Source organism: Dicentrarchus labrax, unplaced genomic scaffold, assembly GCF_905237075.1.
Source record: "Dicentrarchus labrax unplaced genomic scaffold, dlabrax2021, whole genome shotgun sequence".
Lineage (NCBI taxonomy): Eukaryota > Metazoa > Chordata > Actinopteri > Moronidae > Dicentrarchus > Dicentrarchus labrax.
Window position 1 is genome coordinate 20,001 of NW_026136704.1, and position 23,432 is coordinate 43,432.

The following is a 23,432-nucleotide window of genomic DNA, read 5'->3' on the forward strand; positions in this document are numbered from 1 at the left end:
CTTTGTCACAGCTCTGAGATCAGTCTGACTGAAACCTGCAAACAAGCATCATTACATTTAGTGACCATGTGGTCTTTGTACAGACCAGGACCTCTGCTGGAGTCCAGTACCCACAGCTGATGTGTTGCTGTTCAGTCTTTGTATGAACATGTAGGACCTTTAACATCAGATATATATCTGTCCATTTGTCTCTTGTTTGTCCAAATAGTTTGAATATTTACACATTTGTCCTGTAACGATTTCAGATGAAACATTCAAATGTGACTGAGACTGTGGTTTTTATCAGCTTTGAACCCTAACAGCAGTAAATGCATCATTCCAGTGGGCAGTGAATGTCTCTCTGTTTCTGCAGTAATGATGTGTTCAGTCCCTGCTGCTCTTTATACTGGATGTGCTGATGGAGGGAGTCTCTGTAAACACTGATTTATCTCTGCTGTCCTCTGTCTCCTTCTCTCCTCAGCTGGAAGTGATCTCAGTCAGACTGTGAGCGGTGAGGACGGAGGTTGTGTTGGAGGATCCGCTGTGTCCTGATGATCCAGAGAGGTTGAAGCAGCAGCATCAGCTCTGACTGGGCCATGTTACTGGGAGGTAGAGTGGAGAGGAGAGCTTCATCCAGCAGTGACTGACAGAGGAATCACAACCAGTGGAGACAATTCTCAGTGCTGCAGTCTGAACTGCTCTGAGATCAGCTCCCTGTGTGTTCCTCTGGATCATGTAACAGAGTATCATCAGTGTATCTGGAGCACTCTGCTACTGCTACAGACACCTCCTCCACTTGGACCTGGACCTGGAACCTCCATGGTGCATGGATGTAGGCTTGTACATATAAATACTTGTGACCATATATGTGTGTATGGGTAAAGTGTTCATAATAAGATGAATTTGTAGCTATAGCTTGATTTTCTTCCCCTCTCTTTGTTGCACCGGGTGTATACAAAAATAATAATGACACAATCATGTAAAATTGCTCTACAACAACATTATAGAAAAGTACCAGCAAAATGATTTTTAACAAAACCCAACACTGTGTACCAAGAATAAAACAATCTACAGAATCAGAGAAAAATAACAGTAATTGTAGAAGAGAGAAACAGGTTAATCACTATGTCATTAAAGTCCAGCTCAATAGACAGCATAGCCAGTGAGTTGAGCTGGTCCTGTCCCATTATACTTTGAAAGAAGGATTTGATCCTCTTCAGTGTAATGAAACACCTCTCTGACTCTGCAGATGTAATGGGGGGTTGTGATGACTGTTTGCGTTACTTTCAGTGTTTCAGAAAAAGTGCTCTGAAGATTGTTCTCAGTCAGCATCCTCAATAGTGACATTGCAGACGTTAGGCCCACAAACTCCACACTGCTGTACATCACTCTTTATATATATACACAGTATATGTGTATATATATATATATATATATATATATATATATATACACTACTCACAAAAAGTGAGGGATATTCCACTTTCGGGTGAAATGTATGGAAAATGTAAAAAGTTGATGCTACAGTGATATTATATCATGAAAGTAGGGCATTTAAGTATAGAAGTTCAAATTAAGATCACCTGGAAAGGTTATAGTGCATTTTATGTACATTCTGAAATTTCATCCGAAAGCCGAATATCCCTAACTTTCTGTGAGTAGTGTATATACACATATACATATTGATTATCTACTGAGTGCTGATTCAATAGGTATTATTATATTTTCCTTAATAATACAGGTGAAGAGCTCTGGAAGAAAAAAACTGCCTGCAACCAATTTGCAGTTAACAGGCAGACTATATATTTGTAGCCATATATGCTGCCATCAGGTCGTTCAGTTCAATCCAGTTAAATTTTATTTGTATAGCTCCAATTCATAACAGAAGTTATCTCAGGACACTTTTCAAATAGAGCAGGTCTAGACCGAACTCTTTATAACATTATTTACAGAGACCCAACAGTACCACCATGAGCAAGACCTTGGAGACAAGGGCAAGGAAAAACTTCCTTTTAAGAATTTCTTACCAGGTACATTTAACCTGTGTAACCATGTAACTTACACTATGTTGGGAAAACTAAACTGATTATCGATCAATTATCAGATCAGATAGCCTTTTTCTGTGACTGGGATCATGAGATATAAGAATGTAAAATATCAGGTTGATCAGCTTTATAACAGTGTCAGATAGTTTCATCTGATTTTAGTTCATTTGGCTCCGTCTGGTTCATTCTCTGTATTGTTGTATTTCATATGTCATTGTACTACTATGTGTTTACTTTTATGTTCAATACTCAATACTCAATACTCTTCCTCACAAGTGCTCTATAAATAAAGTGTAAAGTGCAGTATTTGATGACTTAATAGTTTGTTAATCATACAGTTTATGTTGAATTAAAGTGTTCTTCATTTATCATAAACTATATGAATAAAAGTACAGTGACCTCAGAGTTCAGGTTCAGAGTTAAATCCTGAATGAGGTGAGGGATGCAACTGAGACACTTCTGAGGAAACAGGAGGAGCTTCAGCCCAACTGTGTGTGTGTGTGTGTGTGTGTGTGAGACTTGTTGATCCAGTTGTTATCAAACAGCAGAATCAGACTGACAGGTTGCTTTCATTCCTTTCATATTGTTCATTGTTCTAAATAATCACCTGATTATAATGCGTTCCATTTGGACTGGGAAGTCAGATTTCCAACTTGGAAAGTTGGAAGAACCTCACCAACCTCAAAATCCAAGTTCCTCCAACCCCAGCTGAATAAGACTGGTTTATCCTTAACCTACAAACTCTCTGTACAAACTACTCCTTCCACTTGCACTTATTCTGCTTAAAATAATTTGCACACCATTTTACTGCACACTACATAAAGAGTATATATTTTTCATTGTAGTCTTATGTTTTCTATTATGTCTTTATAATATTTTTACTTTATGATTCTTTATTGTACTTACACTTCTCTACTTGTTGTACTACATTCCCTTGTGCTTCTGTGTCTGACTTGGATTTCTCCCATAGGGGATCAATAAAGGAACATCTTATTTTAAGATGGCTGCTCTGTGCATCAACTTAGTGAAAGCTGCAGCAATGTTCTGATTATTAGCACTTCTGTCTTTTGCAGATTGCTACTCCCTCAATTCACCCTCCCCTTTCAAGCACAGAGGAGAAACTACGGTGGCCACAAAACGCAAAAACAGCAAACAGACCTATCTTGAAGCAGCGTTTTGTTTGTCCCTTCAGGGCTACTGTAGAAAAATGGCAGTTCACGGAAGGCGACCCACTCCCTTGTCCATTTTCTTTTATCCTACCCAGGCACAAAAAGAGGTTATTCTAAGGTAAGGAAAACACAACAATTCTTCCAATTCAATTCAACAGCTGGATGCATTTTTGTTTATTTATTTAACCGGAGATATCAATCGAGAACCAATTCTCATTTACATTGATGTCCTGGCCAAGAGGCAGCAGCAAGAGGCAATCCAATACGTAGTGTAAAGTAAAACATACATACAGCTAATGTGAAAAAACAATACAGTGTGTTCCAGAGAAGGAGATTTAAAAGCAAGTGTAATAATCAGAAACTAATGCATGTACTGAGTTATTGAAGGTAGGAGCATAATGGAATAATGATTTTAACTAAAACATTATAGAAACTCAGAAACTCTGAATATTTAACAGCAACATTTATTTTACACAACTGAAATACGTTCTCACTTCCAGCTCATCAAGAACTGCAGCTTGGTCAGCGGTATCCCTCCAGCATCAGTTTTGTACGTGCGGGGCTCTGTGGTCAAGTAGAACTTTACCTAAAAGGAGTCAACATTAACTTTTGTTTTCTAATGGGATACAAACAGCCGTCTCCTGTATGAAAGTCTTGTTTGAGTCTTCCATCCTCCTCACCACCTCCATACGTGGACTTTTTGCTCTTTATACTATTTCACATGACTTCAACAGAACATCAAAACATTACCCTACACAGGCACATCCAGTAGTAACGTTAGAGGGATACCTATAGCATCATATTTTGAACTGACATAGCTGCAGTATTCGATGATTTACGGTTGAGAATGGGCTGACAACAGCAAATGAGAAGGAAGGAATCCACAAGCCCCGTTTTAATTCGCAGTTCAGATTCCATCAATTATCCACCAAAGCTATACCGAATAAGACAAATTATACGGAGCACTACACATTGGGGCTGGCCATCAAGGGCATGTTCACAATGTCGTCTGTTTCATCTCGGTCCTGTCTTCTTTTCATTCTCATCCATCTTCTTGCTGTAAAAGAGAAATGTGTCAGCCACAGCATGGAACACAACCAAAGGCAAACAAACACAACACAAACCCCTTTCTGATGTGGAATATTGTGAGCTAAAAACAGTGAAGTCATTTATTCTGTATTTTTAAACAGCGAGACACGTGTCATGTTAAACTGTGTTGAAATGAATGAAGTGCTCCGTGTCCTTGCTGGTTGTTCTGGCACATTCAGAATTACCACTTTTGCTGACTAGTTGTCTCGGAAAATCTTGAGTCGGAGAAAGCCCTTGATTTTTTTTCTGGTGGCAGCAAGTTCCTACCAGCCTGAACACCACTTGCTGCTGCTATCCACCTGGTCTAATCTCATCACACAGCTAAATTGAGAGGGGTTGAACCCATAAAGCAGAGGAAATGGTTAACAACATGGTTGTAACAGAATTAATATAGTAATAAATCCCAGAGCGGATAATCAGACTTTGAAGCTAATGTTGCTCACTGACCATTTCTCTTTGTTGATCTGTCTTTTCTCAGCTGGTGAATCATTCAATAAACTCAGTTGTAGTAAAATCAGTTCCTGTATTGTTCCTTCTCTGTAGTTTCTGAGTTTGGCATTGTAACACAATAAGCTGCGACAAACAAATGCAGCGGCACTCCCTCTCTTCACCACTGCCAGTACATTTACATTGAAAACAAGGTTGTCTGAAAGAACCTTTATTCATCTGCAACTGACATGTCCCTGTTTTCATGGACAGCATCCACTCTTTCAACTCCACATGGCAGGTTGAAAACAATAAACCATATCCAGCCACCATCTGTATCTGACCTGTATCCACAGTACTGACCTTTGACCTGCAGCTCTACAACATTCTGCCATATGATGTCTTCATCCTCACGGACAGTGCAGATGTAGTAATCACTGTCTCTGGTGGTGGGTTTGCTCAGGGTCAGAGTGAAATCTCCAGTTAGCAGCAGACTTTCCTTCAGCTTTGTGCGACCTTGGTAAAACTTGTCCTGCTCCTCAGGCTGGTTCTGGCCATTATGATAGACATGGACCTTTATGGGTTTGGGCTCACAACGGCTCCACTCCACTGTGGCACCATCAGGCAGTTGAACTGAGCTTTGAAAGTGCATCTGGACAGACTCTGTCCCCTCGTCCACTTCCTCCTGGTGGACTGAAAGGACAACAAGAGACACTGATGATTACAGGAGCAGTGGCCAACACTGACCTCTGACTGGTATATACAATACTGACCTCCGGCCTGATGCCGCACTACTTTTCTTGCCAGGATGTCGCTGTCCCTGTAGACGGTGCAGATATAAATGCCACTGTCACTGTCTCTGGGGTTATTCAGGGTCAGACTGAGGTCTCCAGTTTTAAGCATTTCTCTATTCATCTTTGTTCGGTTGCTGTAAAGCTTGTCCTGTTTGTCAGGCTGGTCTTGGCCATTCTGACACACATGGACCTTCATGGGTTTGGGGTCACAGCGACTCCACTCCACTGTGGCATTCTCAAGCAGGTCAGCTGCGATTTGGTAAGGCAGGTTGGCAGGTTTCAAGGTGGAGACTGAGAGGACGATAAACCACAACGTCAACTTCACAAACAGCAGCAACAATGATACTGATGGAGGCAGGAGAAATGGCCTACAGTAATTTCTGATGTCTGAACTGTATCAACAGTACTGACCTTTGACCACCACTGCTTTCTGTGCCATGATTTGTCCATCCCTGAGAACAGTGCAGATGTAGGTTCCTCTGTCACTGTAGCCAGGCTTATAAAGGGTCAAACTGAGGTCTTTGGATTGCAGTGGGTCATTGTTCATCTTTGTGCGATCACAATAATATTCATCCTGTTTGTCAGGCTTGTTGTGGCCTTTCTGATACTCATGAACCATCATGGCTTTGGGTTCAGAGCGCCTCCATTCCACTGTTGCATCTTTGGGCAGGTCAGCCACAATTTTGAAGGGCAGTGTGAAAGACGTAGACCACTCCTCAACTTCCACCTCCGTCTGGACTGAGAGACAACACACCAGAACATTATTTTCTTAAAATCATTACCGTAGCAGTGATACTGATGGTAGAAACAGGAGTGGTCTGTCCTCTGACCTGTATCCACAATACTGACCTTTGACCTGTAGCTGTACAACATTCTGCCATACGATGTCTCCATCCACGTTAATAGTGCAGATGTAGAAATCGCTGTCATTGTCAGTGGGTTTGCTCAGGGTCAGACTAAGATCACCAGTTTGAAGTAGATTTTCTTTCACTATTGTCCGACCTTGGTAAAACTTGTCCTGCTCCTCAGGCAGGTTCTGGCCATTATGATAGACATGGACCTTTATGGGTTTGGGTTCACAGCGGCTCCACTCCACTCTGGCACCATCAGGCAGTTGAACTGAGCTTTGAAAGGGCATCTGGACAGACTCTGTCCCCTCGTCCACTTCCTCCTGGTGGACTGAAAGGACAACAAACTGTAATAAAATATGTAATCTGTACAAAAAATGTAATCTGTATAAACAGCAACAGCTGCGACACTGATGGCCGCAGGAGCAGTGGTCTACACTGACATCTGACTGGTATCTACAACACTGACCTTTGGCCTGACGCAGCACTACTTTTCTTGCCAGGATGTGTCCGTCCCTGTAAACTGTGCAGATATAAATGCCATTGTCACTGTAACTAGGGTTACTCAGGGTCAGACTGAGGTCTCCAGTTTTAAGCATTTCTCTCTTCATCTTTGTTCGGTTGATGTAAAGCTTGTCCTGTTTGTCAGGCTGGTCTTGGCCATTCTGACATACATGGACCTTCATGGGTTTGGGGTCACAGCGACTCCACTCCACTGTGGCATCCTCAAGCAGGTGAGCTGCGATTTGGTAAGGCAGCTTGGCAGGCTTCACACTGGAGACTGAGAGGACGATAAACCACAACGTCAACTTCACAAACAGCAGCAGCAGTGATACTCAAGTGGCCTATAGTAATTTCTGAACTCTGAACTGTATCAGTAACAGTACTAACCTTTGACACAAACCAGCACTACTTTCTTTGCCAGGATCCATCCATTCTTGTAAACAGTGCAGATGTAGGTCCCTCTGTCACTGTAACCAGGTTGACATAGGGTCACACTGAGGTCTTTGGATTTCAGTGGGTCATTGTTCATCTTTGTGCGATCACGGTAATATTCATCCTGTTTCTCAGGCCTATCTTGGCCTTTCTGATACGCATGAACCATCATGGCTTTGGGTTCAGTGCGCCTCCATTCCACTGTTGCGTCTTTAGGCAGCTCAGCTGTAGTTATGAAGGGCAACTTGACAAATTCATCCCACTCCTCGACCACTACCTTCCCCTGGACTAGAGGACAACAAACCACATTGTTTTTACAAACAGTAGGAACAGTGATGAAGTACACTGACCTCTTACATGTATTTACATTACTGACCTTTGACCCGGAGCTGTACTACTTTTTGTGCCAAGATTTCTTGCTCAGTGTAGACAGTGCAGATGTAAGTGCCACTATCCCTGTAACAGGGGTCCCTCAGTGTCAAACTGAGGTCTCCATTCTTTGGTGGGTTTGCAATCTTTGTGCGACCGGGGTTAAACTGGTCCTTTTGGTCACTGCCCTTCTTGTAAACATGGACCATCCTGGGCACAGGTGCACAGCAGCTCCACTCCACTGTAACGTCCTCGGGTAGCTGGGTTTTGGTTTTGTAACGAAGCTTGACACTCTTGACCCCCTCTTCCACCTCCACCTTGGAGACTAAGAGGACAACAAACAACAAAATCAGTTGTACAAACAAACACAACAACTGTACTAGAGGTCTTCACAGGTCTTCTTACTACCTGATGATGTTGAGCTATCTGAAAATTTAATTGCACTGACAGCACTGTTATTTTATGAATTCTAAACAATTCTCTGACCTATTCTGACAGTTTTAAGCATGCCATCATTCAACCACTGCTAAAGAAGCCTAATCTGGGTTCCTTCTCCTTACATAACTATAGACCAATCTCCAAACTACCTTTTTTATCTAAAGTTCTGGAAAAGGTAATCTCATCTCAACTGGTATCTTTTATGAATAATAATAATAGCATTTCTAACTGATTTCAGTCAGTCAGCATGGATGTCACAAAACTTTCTGAAATAAATAATAAATCTGAGCTCATCCTGTTTGGCCTCCCAAATTTCATGAGCTCACTTGGAGCAAATCTTGGTGGTCTCAAAGATAATGTTTAGCAGGCTGCTAGAAACCTTGGGGTAATATTTGATGCAAATCTCTGCTTTAATGAACAAGTCGAAAATGCTGACTGCAAAGATTTGGTCATTTTTATCCTTTGGTGATCTGCAAAAAGTAGTAAATGCTTTTATTATTTCTAGGCTTGATTAAGGTAATGCACTTTACTTGTGTATTACCCAGGGCTTCCTCCACAGTCTCCAGCTGGTACACTGCTGCTCGACTTGTTACTGGGACAAGAACATATGAACATCACCCCAGTGCTGGCCTCCCTATATTGGCTTTGGAATTGATTTAAACATTTTATCAGTAACTTTCAAAGCCTTAAATTGACCTACCCTCACATATGTCTCTGATTTATTATCCTTGTATGTTCCCCTGCGACCCTTGAGATCCGCAGATGCCGCCCTGCTGGATATCCCCAGGTCACACTGTGTGACAAAAGGCAATCAGGCTTTTTCCATTAGTGTTCTGAAGGCTGCAGACAAAGCAGGTGACTTGGCCAGATCCAGCCACTAGGGGCGCTATCGCGCTCAATCGGGCCGAGTGCCGCAGCTTGTGAGGGAGAGAAGTAGAGACTGACGACAGCAGAAGTTGTGTTTGATACTTTGGGGCGTTCGTTTTGTCTCGTAATCGCGACTTGCAGCTCGAGAGTGACGTCACATCCGTGTTTGAAAACGAGTAACCGCGGGTTGTTGCGTTCTGTTTGTTTGGTAACGTTGATAGTGATTATTCACACGTTCATTATTACACAATCATATCTCACAGTTTGATATCTGAATACTCCGTTCTCATTAACGTTACCGTTACCGTGGTTACTGCTCTGCTTTCTGCTCAAGACTCGGCACTGTTGTCATAGCAACATGGAGCGTCTCGAGCCACTTTCAGCTGCACGAGCTACAAAGTAACTAATGAGGCTCATTAACTCACAATGAGACTGTAGCAACAGTGTACAGTGCTGTGGGTACGACAAACAGTAGAAAAGCTCAATGTTTACTGTGTGATACTCGGAGTAGCCATCTTGGTAACTGAACTCGGGTCCTCTGAGTTCAGACTTCAGGAGTCGTTTTATAACGTTACGACCTCGGGAGCTTTCTATTTGCAACTTCCGGTTCGTAAGATCGAGTCAGGTGGACAAAACGAACGCACCATTTGTATCGGTTGATCTGCTGTTTGTGGTTCAGTCCAGAGAAACCTAACTTATGTTGTTTATTTGTTGTATATTTTATCTGTTTATATGTCTGCTGGTTGAGATTATATCTGGTGCTACAATGCATATTTCTGCTAGTGTTGACTCTTACCTCTGATGGTTTAAATGGTCATTTATGTTATATTTATGCCACTGACCATTTCCTTTGTTGTCAGTTAATATGGGATATATAATATGTATATTCCTTCTCTATATGATGTTCATGTATTTTCATGCTAAGGATGATTATATTATTATTTCATTTGTGTGCTATAGTCAAGCATATTGTGAGCTGTTTATTGATGGCTGTTGTTGTTTTGGGTTATTCCAGAACCACACTGGATTAAAGCGCCATAAATGGATTGACCGTCTCCTTCATCATTTGTATCTAAGTCTTGGGGGAACTGTAGGTCCGTTCTAGCAGACGCACACTTCGCGATTACGAATCAGAGAAGCCAGTCTACTATCTTTGAGCCTCTGCCACAATTAGAGCCCCCACACTATGGAACTTACTACCTACTAAACTCAGACACACTACAACTCATTGTCCTTTTTATATCTCTAACTAAAACTTCTCTTCCTGCAAGCTTTTGGGAATATCTGATATATTTTTATGTGTACGTTTTTATTCTTATTTATTTGTTCTTATTCATTGTATTGTTTTATTAGTTCAGTGCTCATGTTTCTTATTGTCATTTTATCTGCCTTGCATGGTTTTCATTTTATTTATTTATTTTTGTTTGGACAACACTTTGTAACATTGTTTAGAAAAGTGATAATAATAAATATACACACATACCTGTGATGACGCTGTACCTAAGATATACTGCAAGACCCAAAGCAACAACCAGAACACCCAGGAGAACCAGGAGAACCCAGGCCTCAGACGGGAAAGTGTATGGTTCTGTAGACAACAACATAAACATTGGCTTTACCTGAACCTAAAATAATCATTTTAAATCTTCACGATACATTACCCATAAAATGTTTCAGAATTGAGACTATTGAACAATTTTTACATTTTTACACTATTTTGAACATTGGTGAATGGAAGCCAAGGATATGTGTATTGATTTTAGATGCCGCCATCCAACTCCTGAAAACACAAGTATAAGTGGAGATATTTTGCTTGAATGCTTTTCTGAAGGCACACACGGACAGCTGAAAACCAGTAACTAATCTGATGAACGATGGCTTTTTGACCTTGCCTAACAAGCTGCAGATCTCCTAAGTAGACTAGGATACTTCTGACATGTTGGGAAACAAAGGAAGGAATCATCTTTTACAAAATGCTGAGTTTGACTTATTTGTTAATGCTTTCTCGTGATCACCATTCGGATACTTCAGCTCAATATGTCATTTTAAATTTATTGTTGATGAACTACAACATATTTACATCTGTAGTTTTACTAAGTAACCTTCTACATCAAAACATACATACTTGCTACATCCAGTTTTGATAATCCATATCCACATTACTGACATTTCACCTTCTCTATGCACAGTAGGGGAGATCAGGATTTGTTCCTCACCTTTGACCTGCAGCTGTACTTTTATCCGTCTCACTTCATATCCGCCACTGTGGATGCTGCAGGTGTATTTGCTGCTGTCAAAGAGCCGGGGTTTCTTTAGAGTGAGGCTGAAGTCTCCAGTCTCCAGAGCGTCAGCTGACATCGTTGTTCGACTGCTGTAATGCTGGTTTTGGACATAAAGCTCATCTTTATCCTGATGTTGGTGGATGGTTGTGGGATTGAGATCAAAGCGGCTCCACACCACTGTGAGGTCCTCGGGTATCCTAGATACCTGGCAGGGCAGCAGCACAGACTCCACCCCCTCATAGACCTCAACTCCTGAGGTATGCTGGGAAACTGTCAGGACACAAACAGAACACATTTTTTTTACATTTTCTTTTGAAGTGCTTGCAGATGCATTATTTTGTTGTGATTGAAGTATGAAATGATGTTGACCTGAACAATAAACACAGATTTACAAGGGTCCATAGGGAGTTTGGAGGTGGGATGTATAAAGATATATATATATAGATATAGATAGATTTGCACATACATACTTTTAAGCAGTTCCACCTTAAAAATTACTGTTTCTCCCACATGACCACCAGGGTGCCCAGGTTGTCATGATGTTATGGCTGTAAAAAAATCCTTCTAGTGTGATACTACACAGATATTAAACATCACACTGAAGGAACAAGACTGGTTTCTGACTGTAAAAGTTGCTATACCACACTGTAGTAAAGGTCTTGCTTTCAACTTTTAAGTAGTATTTAGTAGATATAGATTATAATGCAGGTGGAACTCATACATACTGCTGGGTAAAGTGAATAATACATCATTTATTAGTCAATTTATATTTTGCATGAATAATCTGAATCGCAAAAAGTAGACATATAAAGTAGCATAAAATGTAAATACTCAAGTAAAGATAAAGATACAAGTACTTATAGTAATAAGTAATTATACTTAAGAACCTTAAGTAATTTTCAATTTCAATAAATTATTTTATATATTGGTTGCCTTGAAATTTCACAATTTTAAAACATATATTCACAAAATAGTAATTACAGACATTAAACAGATATAAAGAAAATAAAGATTATAGACACAAAGATGAAGTAAATAACATCCAACAGAAGTCAATGCCCCACTACTCGGTCTCTGTGTGTTTCTTTCTGCGGATAAATGAGTCTAAATGAAACTGCAGCTTGAGTCATGAGAGTGGAAGGAGGAAGCTTATCTTACCATGCACCAGGATCACAAACACCACAAAGATCATCTTCATTTGAAAATGACAAAAACAAAAACTCTGATTCCCTCTTTTTGCGATCTTCCAAACCACAAGCTTGTCTCGTACATTTGTTACATTGTTTTTTTCTACAGCTTGTTACTTTCAGTTTAATGTTTGTTAAAGTGCCTCAAGCCAAACTGAAGGAGGAATGTGGCACATCAGGTTGTGCAGCAACTGCAGAAACAACAGAAATATAAAAACACATAAAAATACAGTGAAGATTCTCCCAGGAGATAAGGTGATGCAGTTCCATATACTGTAAACTGCTCTGCATGCTAGAGTATGAGTTGACCTCCATGTGCCTCTTAATGGTTAAAATAGTGGAATGACCAGTGTGTATGATTGAGTAGAATCTAGTGGTGAAGTTGCAGATTGCAACAAACTGAATGAACTGAATAGTTTATAGTTTACAGATTACATTCTAATATAATGTATCTGTAACTCTTAGAGTCTTTGCTCCTGCCATGCATCATGGGTATTCTTGTTTGCGACAGTGCAAATACATACAGCTAATGTGAAAAAACAATACAGTTAAACAGAGTTAAAACAGAACGATATATACAGTATACTAAAATTAAAATCCCTAACCTTAAGAATAGAATTAAAAATAAAATAGAAGTTAAAATATTAGTTATTATATATAATATATATAAAATGAACAGTAGCTACAATAAATGGTGCAAACAGTAAACAGTGCAAATGGAAGTAAAACAGTGCAAATGGATGTGCAAATACAGATAGAAATTGTCCATTGTCTATTATCTGTTGTCCTCCCTGCCTTTACTGAGAGCTGTTGTACAGACTGATGGGGGACCAAAGAGTTTTTGAGTCTGTTGGTGGAGCTGGACTGGGACAGCAGTCTGCCACTGAACACACTCCTCTGCCTGGTGAAGGTGTCGTGCAGAGGGTGGTGGGTGTTGATCCAATAATAAGATTCTTTGGGGTGACGTGCTACGGTAAGCTGATGACTCATTCCCGGTTCACTTCCTGCTCTGTGTACACTGTTTGGTGCTGTAGCTCTGTCAGTGAACGCTAAATCTAAATTTGTTTTACTCGTTACAGCGGTTATTTTCCCGCTTAACATTTAAACGTAGACTAGTTCTACCTAAACACTCGGAGTTTCTCCTTCTTTTAGCGACTTTTCACTACTTTCAAAGTTTTCATACACGCTAGCTTCATTAGCATTAGCAGTTAGCTATGGCTTCTCCCTCTCCCTCTCCTCTGTCCTGCTCAGTGTGTCAGATGTTCAGTTATTCCTCTGCCTCCTTTAAAGATAATGGTACCTGTATTAAATGTAGTTTATTTACTGCGCTGGAGGCGAGGCTGGAGGCGAGGCTGGAGGCGAGGCTTAGTGAGCTAGAGGAACGGTACCGCACCACAGAGATATCTTTAGCCGCTATAGTTAGCCAGCCCCCAGTAGCCGGTGCGGTCCGACCGAAGGTAGCTTCTGCTAGCCGTCCCCCGGTAGTTCCCCCGGTAGTTCCCCGGTAGATCCCCCGGTAGATCCCGAGCAGCCGGGAAGACAGGGAGGCTGGGTGACTGAGCGAAGGAAGACTAAAACACTGAAGCCCACAGGTCACCACCAACCCCTTCACGTTTCTAATACATTTTCCCCACTCAGCGATACACCCGCTGAGGAACCAACTCTGGTTATTGGCAGCTCCATAGTCAGAAACGTGAAGTTAGTGAAGCCAGCGGCCATAGTTAAATGTATCCCTGGGGCCAGAGCGGGAGACATTGAATCACATTTAAAACTGCTGGCTAAAGATAATCGTAAATACAGTAAGATTGTTATCCACGTCGGCGGTAACGACACCCGTTTACGCCAATCGGAGGTCACTAAGATTAATGTGGAGTCGGTGTGTAATTATGCTAAGACAATGTCGGACTCCGTAGTTTTCTCTGGACCCCTCCCCAATGTGACCAGTGATGACATGTATAGCCACATGTCGTCATTCCACCGCTGGCTGTCGAGGTGGTGTCCAGCAAACGATGTGGGCTTCATTGATAACTGGAAGCCTTTTTGGGGAAAACCTGGTCTGATTAGGAGAGACGGCATCCATCCCACTTTGGATGGAGCGGCTCTCTTATCTAGAAATATGGCGAAGTTCATCTCTAAAACCTGACAGTCCAGAGTTAGGACCAGGAAAAAACTAACTCCTCAGTAGCACAAAATAAGAGAATGAAATGTGGGCTGTTAAATATCAGGTCTCTGTCCTCTAAAGCTGTTTTAGTGAATGAATTAATATCAGATTATGATATTGATTTACTTTGTCTTACTGAGACCTGGTTGTCCCACGAGGAGTATGTTAGCCTAAATGAATCCACCCCCCCAGTCATATTAATACTCACATTCCTCGAGGCACTGGCCGAGGAGGTGGAGTAGCAGCCATATATGATTCGAGCGTTTTAATGGACCCTAAACCTAAACTAAATTATAATTCAATTGAAAGCCTTGTTCTTAGTCTTTCTCACCCAAACTGGAACAACTCTGGTTAAAGTTAATAATGACCTTCTGATTGCTTCTGACAATGGACTTGTATTATTAGATCTTAGTGCTGCATTTGACACCATTGACCATAATATTCTTTTACAGAGACTTCAGCATCAAATTGGCATTAAAGGAACCGCACTAAGCTGGTTTAAGTCATATTCATCAGATCGTTTGCAGTTTGTACATGTGAACGATGAATCTTCAATAAATACTACAGTTAGTCATGGAGTTCCACAAGGTTCTGTACTTGGACCAATACTATTTACTTTATATATGCTCCCTTTAGGCAAAATTATTAGGAATCACTCCATTAACTTTCACTGTTATGCAGATGATGCGCAGTTATATCTATCAATCAAGCCCGATGAAATTAATCAATTAACTAAATTACAAACATGTCTTACGGACATAAAATCCTGGATGAGCTGCAATTTTCTGATGTTAAACTCAGAAAAAAATTAAATTCTTGTTCTTGGCCCCAAAAACCTTAGAGACTCACTGTCTAAAGATATAGTTACTCTAGATGGCATTAACTTGGCCTCTAGCACCACTGTCAGGAATCTTGGAGTTATCTTTGATCAGGATTTGTCATTTAACTCCCACATAAAGCAGACCTCGAGGACTGCCTTCTTTCATTCACGTAATATTACGAAAATTAGACACATACTATCACAGACAGATGCAGAAAAACTAATCCATGCATTTGTTACTTCAAGGCTGGATTACTGCAACTCTTTATTATCAGGTTGCCCCAATAAGTCCATTAAAACGCTCCAATTAATTCAGAACGCTGCAGCACGAGTACTGACAGGAACTAGAAAAAGATCACATCTCTCCTGTACTAGCTTCTCGGCATTGGCTCCCTGTAAAATGTAGAATCCCTGTAAGAATAGAAATCCTCCTCCTCACCTATAAAGCTCTTCATGGTCAGGCCCCTTCATATCTTAAAGAGCTTATAGTACCCTATTACCCCTCTAGAACACTACGTTCTCTGAATGCTGGGCTACTTGTGGTTCCTATAGTCTCTAAAAGTAGAACAAGAGCCAGAGCCTTCAGTTACCAAGCTCCTCTCCTGTGGAACCAGCTTCCAGTTGTGGTTCTGGAGGCAGACACCCTCACCACATTCAAGAGTAGGCTTAAGACATTCCTCTTTGATAAAGCTTATAGTTAGGGCTGGATCAGGTGAGTCCTGAACCATCCCTTAGTTATGCTGCTATAGGCCTAGACTATCGGGGGATTTCCCATGATGCACTGAGCTCCTCTCTTCCTCTCTCTCTCTTTCTGCACTCATTCATGTCCCATTAATGCATGTTACTAACTTCACTTCTTCCCCGGAGTTCTTGTGCTTTCTCGTCTCGCAGGTTCTTATCGATCCTGGTGGAGCCTCCTGCCATGGTCCTGCTAGATTGCCATTGCCAATACTGGCTGGTCGAGACAGACGACCACCCACCTAGAGCTAAAGGATCTGTCCTAGGTTTCTGCCTTTTAACAGGCAGTTTTTCCTTGCCCTTGCCGCCAAGTGCTTGCTCATGGTGTTACTGTTGGGTCTCTGTAAATAATGTTATAAGGAGTTCGGTCTAGACCTGCTCTATTTGAAAAGTGTCCTGAGATAACTTCTGTTATGAATTGGCGCTATACAAATAAAATTGAATTGAATTGAATTGAAAATTGAATTGTTGTCCAGTATGGACAGCAGTTTGTCCAGGGTCCTTCTCTCTGCCACTGTCACCAGGGAGTCCAGCTCTGTGCCCACCACTGAGCCAGCTCTCCTCACCAGTCTGTCCAGTCAACCGGCGTCTCTCATCTTGCTGCTTCCTCCCCAGCAAACCACAGCATAAAAGAGAACGCTGGCCTCCACAGACTGGTAAAACATCTGCCGTAGTGTTTTGCAGATGTTGAAGGAGCCCAGCCTTCTCAGGACGTACAGACAGCTCTGCCCTTTCCTGTGTAAAGCGTCCATATTTGCTGTCCAGGCTAGCTTGTTGGGGGAGGTGATGGACATGGTGGGGGTGTGAAGTGGGCCGTCGCTGGTTGTGGGAGCTGGAGTATCAAACCTATTGAAAAACAGTTTTATAAATGAACGGATACCAGTGGATCTGACGTCTGGTGTGGAGTGACAGCCAGTTGATTAGAGAGTACAAGTTACAGTGATGAGCATTGAAAGGGGCACTAACTAAACTACAGAAGTGTAAAAAATAGGCAAATTATTTCAAGTTAGGGACGTCCCGGAGGGGCTGCGAGCCGAGCTGCTGCTAACGTTAGCTCAGCTTGTTTCTCTGATAACTTAAGATCCAGACGTCCGATGACTAAAATCCTTCATCTGGTTCAAATCTAGAGTTAAAAAGCACCAAGATCTAAACAGTGGATGGTAAACAGTCAATGTATGACAGCTTCTGATTATTGATTATTGATCAACTACATATAGAACATAACTCTAGAGTTTATGCACTGTTTAATGAGGTGATGTTAAATTGTATAGATTTAAATAAAAGTACAGCAATATTGTCAGCTTCTTGTTCCTTCAAACTTTTTGTTTTGTTTCTTTTTCGGCTTTTTTGCTGAAACATGTGTTACCTCTGACAGAAACAGGTTAATCTCAATCTGATTTATTATGAGCACCTACAAACAACTGGACATCAGAACTAAAGGAGAACTGTCAGAGACATTATTCACTTTGTAAAGATGAATGTCAGGACACATATTTAATATTTGTGTTTGAAAATAATGTGTTTGTACCTGAGCTCTGAACTGATTGTTGATAGTATGTGTCCTAACGGCAGTGTGAACCCTATTTTCACCAGCAGATGGCAGCAGTGATTTCTTTATTGTCATTACAAGGTTATTAAAACTCCACAGTACAAATCCCTGCATATAGAAAGACTTTTAATTTGAAAGGTCAGCTGTCATTTTCAGAACAGCTGCTCCGTCCACTGAAATATAGAAAAGTACCAGTACATTGATGCAAAAGTACTCCATTACAAGTAAAAGTCCTGCATTCACAATCTTTCTGAAGTAAAAGTACAGCAACATTCTCAGCCTCATGTAAAAGTATCAGTAATAAAAGTACAGAAGTAATTTCAGCTCCATGCAGTAAAGGTACACATTGTGCAGTACAATATTTCTGATTCCATGTGACATTATTACATTAATGTTAATTGTTAATAATGATTATCGTTGTCAATCAATAATCAATATTAAAGTAGTGTTGTACCAGCAGCAACATGAGAGTGATGAAAACATTAATAATTAATAATTATAATAAAATATGAACAATATTCTGCATAGAGTACTTTCTGGTACTTTCAGTTTATTATAACGGAAATAGTTTTGTACCTTTACTTAAGTGATATTTTGAACTTTAATTATTAGTTTAGTTTTATTATAGTTATTAGTATTTCCACACTGTAGTATTACTGTTACTGAAGTATCTGAGTACTTCTTCCACCAATGCCGTGGTGGCCCTGGCGTAAGTTCTGGCTGTACTTTGTTGAGTCATCTTTTGTTAGTTGAGTCTTGAGAACAGCTGATCCTGGCACAGTCACACTTTCACTGCCTCACACAGCGTCAGGTTCAATCAGGTTAACTGACAGATCAGAGAGCAGCTTTGTGTTCAGATGACAGATGAACTGTGCTGCTGTAAAAGCTTTTCTGATGTGAACAAGACGATGCAGAGACACACTCCGCCTTCACCATGCCGACTCTACAGGGAATTCACCAAGATCCGTCGAGGAGATGTGCTGCTGTTTGAACTCGCAAGTCAAAGAAAATACAAGAAGCTGATTGTTCCCATGTCAGCAGACCTTTAGAGAGTCTAAACTACTGGTTCCTACTGACAACAATCATCTATTAATAATATTAATACAAATAATTATAAACTTTATCTGTAAACGCCTGTACATGGTGTTGTACAGTGCAAACATTAGAAAGTTTATTATTATTATATATATTTAGTTTCTTTTTGCTTGGTGATAGTTTGGTTTGGTCTGATTGAGTTGGTGTTGCTGTCCTGAGGCTGTTGGGGACATGTTACTGCAGAGAGCCTCAGGACCAGCTGGCTGAGGGGACTCTTCTCTGGTTTCAGCTCCTGGTATGTTAGGGCTTTGTGATGGTACGTCTGGGGGTGATCTGATTTTAAGTGATTGTAAAATTGAATTGATCTTTTCTGTATTTTTAGTAGGAGGGGGTATTGACCGAGTTCTGCTCTGCACAGATTATTTGGTGTTTTTCTCTGCACCTGCAGGATGCTCTTACAGAACTCGCTGTGGAAAGATTCTATGATTGTTTTGTCCCATTTGTCAAATTCATTATTTAGTTTTGGTCCCCAAATTTCGCTGCCATATAGAATTATTGGTTCTAGTACAAATTGGAACATTTTAAGCCAGATTTTGATTGGAATATAGATTTTAATGTTTCTCTTTATTGCATAGAAAGCTCTCCTTGCTTTGTCCCTCAGATCTTTCACAGCCATGTCGAGGTTTCCTGTGTATGTAATGTTGAGGCCAAGGTAAGTGTAGTTTTTTGTATGTTGTAATTTAGTGGTGTCTAAAAAGAAATTGTGTGTAACCTGATTTCTGTATTGTTTCTGAAAGATCATTATCTTAGTCTTTGCTGTGTTTACTGTCAGGGCACAGGTCTGACAAAATCTCTGCAGGAGATTAAGGTGCTGCTGCAAACCTTCTTTAGTAGGTGAAAGCAACACTAAGTCATCTGCATATAGCAGACCTCTGATCTCTGTGTCGTTCAGGGTGAGGCCAGGTGCCGTGGAACGCTCTAGTTGGTTCGCTAATTCATTGATATATAGATTGAAGAGAATTGGACTGAGATTGCATCCCTGCCTCACTCCCCGGCCCTGTTTGTTTCCAATCTTTATGGCACATTCACTTTTTGTATACATGTTCTTAATCAGATCATATGTTTTTCCTCCAATGCCACTTTCAAGTAGCCTATAGAAAAGGCCCTCGCGCCAGATGGAATCAAAGGCTTTTTTGAAGTCAACGAAACATGCATATACCTTTCTTTTCCTAATTTTTAATTCTTGATCAATTAAAGTCTGGAGGGTAAATATATGGTCCGTTTTGTGGCAAGAAGCCAATTTGGCATTTATTAATATTGTGGTCATCAAGAAAGTTGACAAGTCGTTTATTAATGATGTTGCAGAATATTTTTCCCAGGTTACTGGGACACATATTCCTCTGTAGTTATTTGGATCATATTTATTTCCGGATTTATGAATTGGGGTTATTAAACCTTTGTTCCAGATGTCTGTGTAGCACCGGTATCACACCACTTACTGCGCCACTGGACCAGTTCTAGGTTCTAAGGAGTGGGAGCAAAAAGTAATTACACCAGAGACCGTTGCTTTAAATACAAAAGGCCGGCAATTTACTGAATGCGAAACACACATATAAAATACAGTACACAAAACAAAAATACCCTGCAGGTTCTTAATATTGAGGTAAGTATAGTAAATCTCTCTTTTTGTTCTTTAGTTCACCTAAGTTATTTTAGTCAAGCTCATCTAAGTTCTTCAATTACACAATCGAATCAAAGTGGACCACAATCATTTCAAATAACATTCAAAAATATGAACTCAACATGAAAATAAAAGTATGACACCTTAAATTCAAGTTCAAGTCCAAATGTGAGTTCAATTATTCAGTTCAATGAAAAGTTTCCGTTCGATTTAGTCCAAAAATAATAATCCAATCAGTTTTCAGTTCAGTTCAAAACCAATTCCTGATACTTCTACCACTCTGGCAGCGAGTCACCATACACAGAAGATTTCCTCACTGATGCAATGGAGAAGATGAGTTGAAGGTCTGGGTCTGTCTCAAATTGCAAAAGTAAATGTTTCACACTCAGTCTCTGAGTTGTAACGTTATTGCTACGGTGCTTTTTCACCTCAAAAATGGCGGCGAAGGGCAGCGACATGAATTTTCTGTCAGCATACTTTTAATCTTAAACATTAAATTATTGTTGTATTAACATTTTTAATTAACTCTGATGAATTAACTTACATTAAATTAATCACTTTTAACTTTCAAACTTATTTATGCAGCTTTTAAACAATTTATTCTTATTTATGTCATATTTTAACATGGGTTACATCTGGAAAAGCTCCAGTTGACAGAATAGTATTGAATAACTTTAGTATAGCCAATTTGATTTTATGGTCTGAGTATTTGATCATTTGGTTGAGGATTCCATCAATACCACAAGCCTTTTTTCCTTTCAGGGACTGGATGACTTCTGTTAATTCTTGTTCTGTTACTGGGTAATCTAGAGGGTTTTGGTTGTTTTTATCACCGCCTCCAGAGTTTTCCATTTTGTGAATATCTTGTACTGATCATCAATTTGTAATATTACTGTATAATTCACTAAAGTGATTAATCCAAATATTTCCATCTTGGATCGGCAATTCTTCCTGTTGGGTTCTGTTTAGGTTGTTCCATCTCTTCCAGAACTGGTTGGATTCGAGGGATTCCTCAATTTCACAGAGCTGGTTCTTGCTGTGTTGTTCTTTCTTTGTTTTTAGGGTGTACTTGTATTGTTGTTGTTGTATGAGTGGCCTCATATTGACAGCGTATGTTGTTGTTATCTGGGTCTCTATGCTTTTGTAAGGTTTAGAAGTGGAGTTAATTCATATTTGAAAGTTGTAAGGCTTAGAAGTTAATATAATTTATATTTGAGTTAATTTACTAGAAATGTATTTACAATGTTTAGTCAGTTAATCATTTATATATTTATGTTACACAATTATTATTTACATATTTACATGTTTACATGTTTAACACAGTCAGGATATTCTGTTGAATCTGCCTCTCGGATTCCATCACGTTTACCTCAGTCTAAGTTCTAGCTTCTGATTAGTTCAGTTAGTTCAGTCACGTGAAAGGTACGAACAAGGAAGGGGAGTTGTTGTGAGTTGTGTTCAGTAAAGTACCGCTTGAGAAAGTCATCCGTCTCCATCCTGCTGTTTATTCTCATAAAGAGTGATCTACCACCACATACCGAACCCTCACGTTACATTTGGTGGCAGCGTGGTGTTATTTTGGTGTTTTTTGCGCATTTGGTGAGTTTTATTCCTACGAACTGTGGATGTAGTCACTTTTTTGTGCCATCTGGATTTTACACTCTTTGAGAGCAGTGGATTAACTAAAACCTAGTTTGGAGATATTAATGGACTTTTGCTGTATTTTTTTTTTTTTTCCTACTTGACGTGCTTTTTGGGATTTTTGAACTGGATATTTTGTCACCATGTCGGCTGATGAAAGTGAAGCTGTGCTGCAGTCTCCTCCCTCACAACGACGGCAAGATGCTACATGGCCAGGTGCTGCCTCTAGCCACACATGCTGTCTCCAGTGCACTGAAAATTGATATTCCACCAGCTTTTAAAGGAGATGGGACTTTATCATTCACAAGTTGGTCTCGACGCTTTGAAGTGGCAGTACAGGCTATTCAATTCAATTCAATTCAGTTTTATTTGTATAGCGCCAATTCATAACAGAAGTTATCTCAGGACACTTTTCAAATAGAGCAGGTGTAGACCGAACTCTTTATAACATTATTTACAGAGACCCAACAGTACCACCATGAGCAAGACCTTGGAGACAAGGGCAAGGAAAAACTGCCTGTTAAAAGGCAGAAACCTAGGACAGATCCTTCGGCTCTAGGTGGGTGGTCGTCTGTCTCGACCAGTTGGGGGGAGAGAGAGAGACAGAGAGAGAGAGAGAGACAGACAGACAGACAGACAGACAGGTGCACAGCAACAACAGTATTGGCAATGGCAATCTAGCAGGACTATTATGAGTTCAACTGATACGGATCTGCCTACAGTGATGGCCTCCATCCTCCCTACTCGCCTAGCAGATGCTGCATTTCTGTATTGGGACAGCCTTCCTTCTTCGACCCAGAGGGACTATGATTCAGTAAAGGAGAAACTCAGGGACGTTTTTGGACCAATATACTCCCTGCCATTCGTCCAGACACATGTGAATGCTCGACCTCGTAAACCAGGTGAAAGTTTGGATGTGTACAGTGCAGACATCACTCGTCTTGTACTAGAAGCCTTTCCCAACTGTGACCACAATGCACTAGAGGGTAAAAAATTTTGCTGCTTTGTTGCTGGCTTGGACACAAATCTTCAGGCAAAAGTCCATGAGATGGGTGCTGAGGATCTTGAGGAAGCCCTGCGTATCGCCAGCCGCTGTGAGAGAGCACGTGCAGCGCTCCAACTTACAACTGTAGGGTCTCCACACACTCAATCTTCAGAGCAGGTAGCTATGGTTCGTTCTAAACCTACTGATGACAAGCTTCTGCATGCAGTTGAGCAGCTGACTCTTACTGTCAACAGCTTAAAAAGTGAAATACACCTGTTACGAGAGAAACACAGTTACCTGGCTCAGCGTGTAGACTCCAAACCTGACAGGTTCTCCTCCAACCATGCTTGATACAGTGCACGCAGTGTCTCTCCACAACCCTACCATAACAGA

The 23,432-nt window shown here is 40.6% G+C and overlaps 2 protein-coding genes across 2 annotated transcripts in view; one reads left to right on the top strand and one right to left on the bottom strand.

The window, feature by feature from the left end:
* The window catches only part of LOC127362889 (ribonuclease inhibitor-like), a 1,378-nt gene extending 626 nt beyond the window's left edge, over positions 1–752 (top strand). The window contains exon 2 of the mRNA XM_051399147.1: positions 461–752. Coding sequence (XP_051255107.1) covers positions 461–470 — 10 coding nt within the window. The 3' untranslated portion in view covers positions 471–752. The remainder of the gene's footprint in view (positions 1–460) is intronic.
* Positions 753–3,338: 2,586 nt separating this feature from the next.
* Positions 3,339–23,432, bottom strand: part of LOC127362766 (uncharacterized) — a 143,288-nt gene continuing 123,194 nt past the window's right edge. Inside the window, exons 2-12 of the mRNA XM_051398925.1 lie at positions 12,401–13,729; positions 11,177–11,512; positions 10,444–10,548; positions 7,663–7,980; positions 7,242–7,574; positions 6,820–7,131; positions 6,352–6,681; positions 5,914–6,240; positions 5,482–5,793; positions 5,072–5,401; positions 3,339–4,250 (exon numbers count right to left, since the gene is read on the bottom strand). Of these exons, the coding sequence (XP_051254885.1) occupies positions 4,159–4,250; positions 5,072–5,401; positions 5,482–5,793; positions 5,914–6,240; positions 6,352–6,681; positions 6,820–7,131; positions 7,242–7,574; positions 7,663–7,980; positions 10,444–10,548; positions 11,177–11,512; positions 12,401–12,440 (2,835 nt within the window). The 5' untranslated portion in view covers positions 12,441–13,729 and the 3' untranslated portion in view covers positions 3,339–4,158. The remainder of the gene's footprint in view (positions 4,251–5,071; positions 5,402–5,481; positions 5,794–5,913; positions 6,241–6,351; positions 6,682–6,819; positions 7,132–7,241; positions 7,575–7,662; positions 7,981–10,443; positions 10,549–11,176; positions 11,513–12,400; positions 13,730–23,432) is intronic.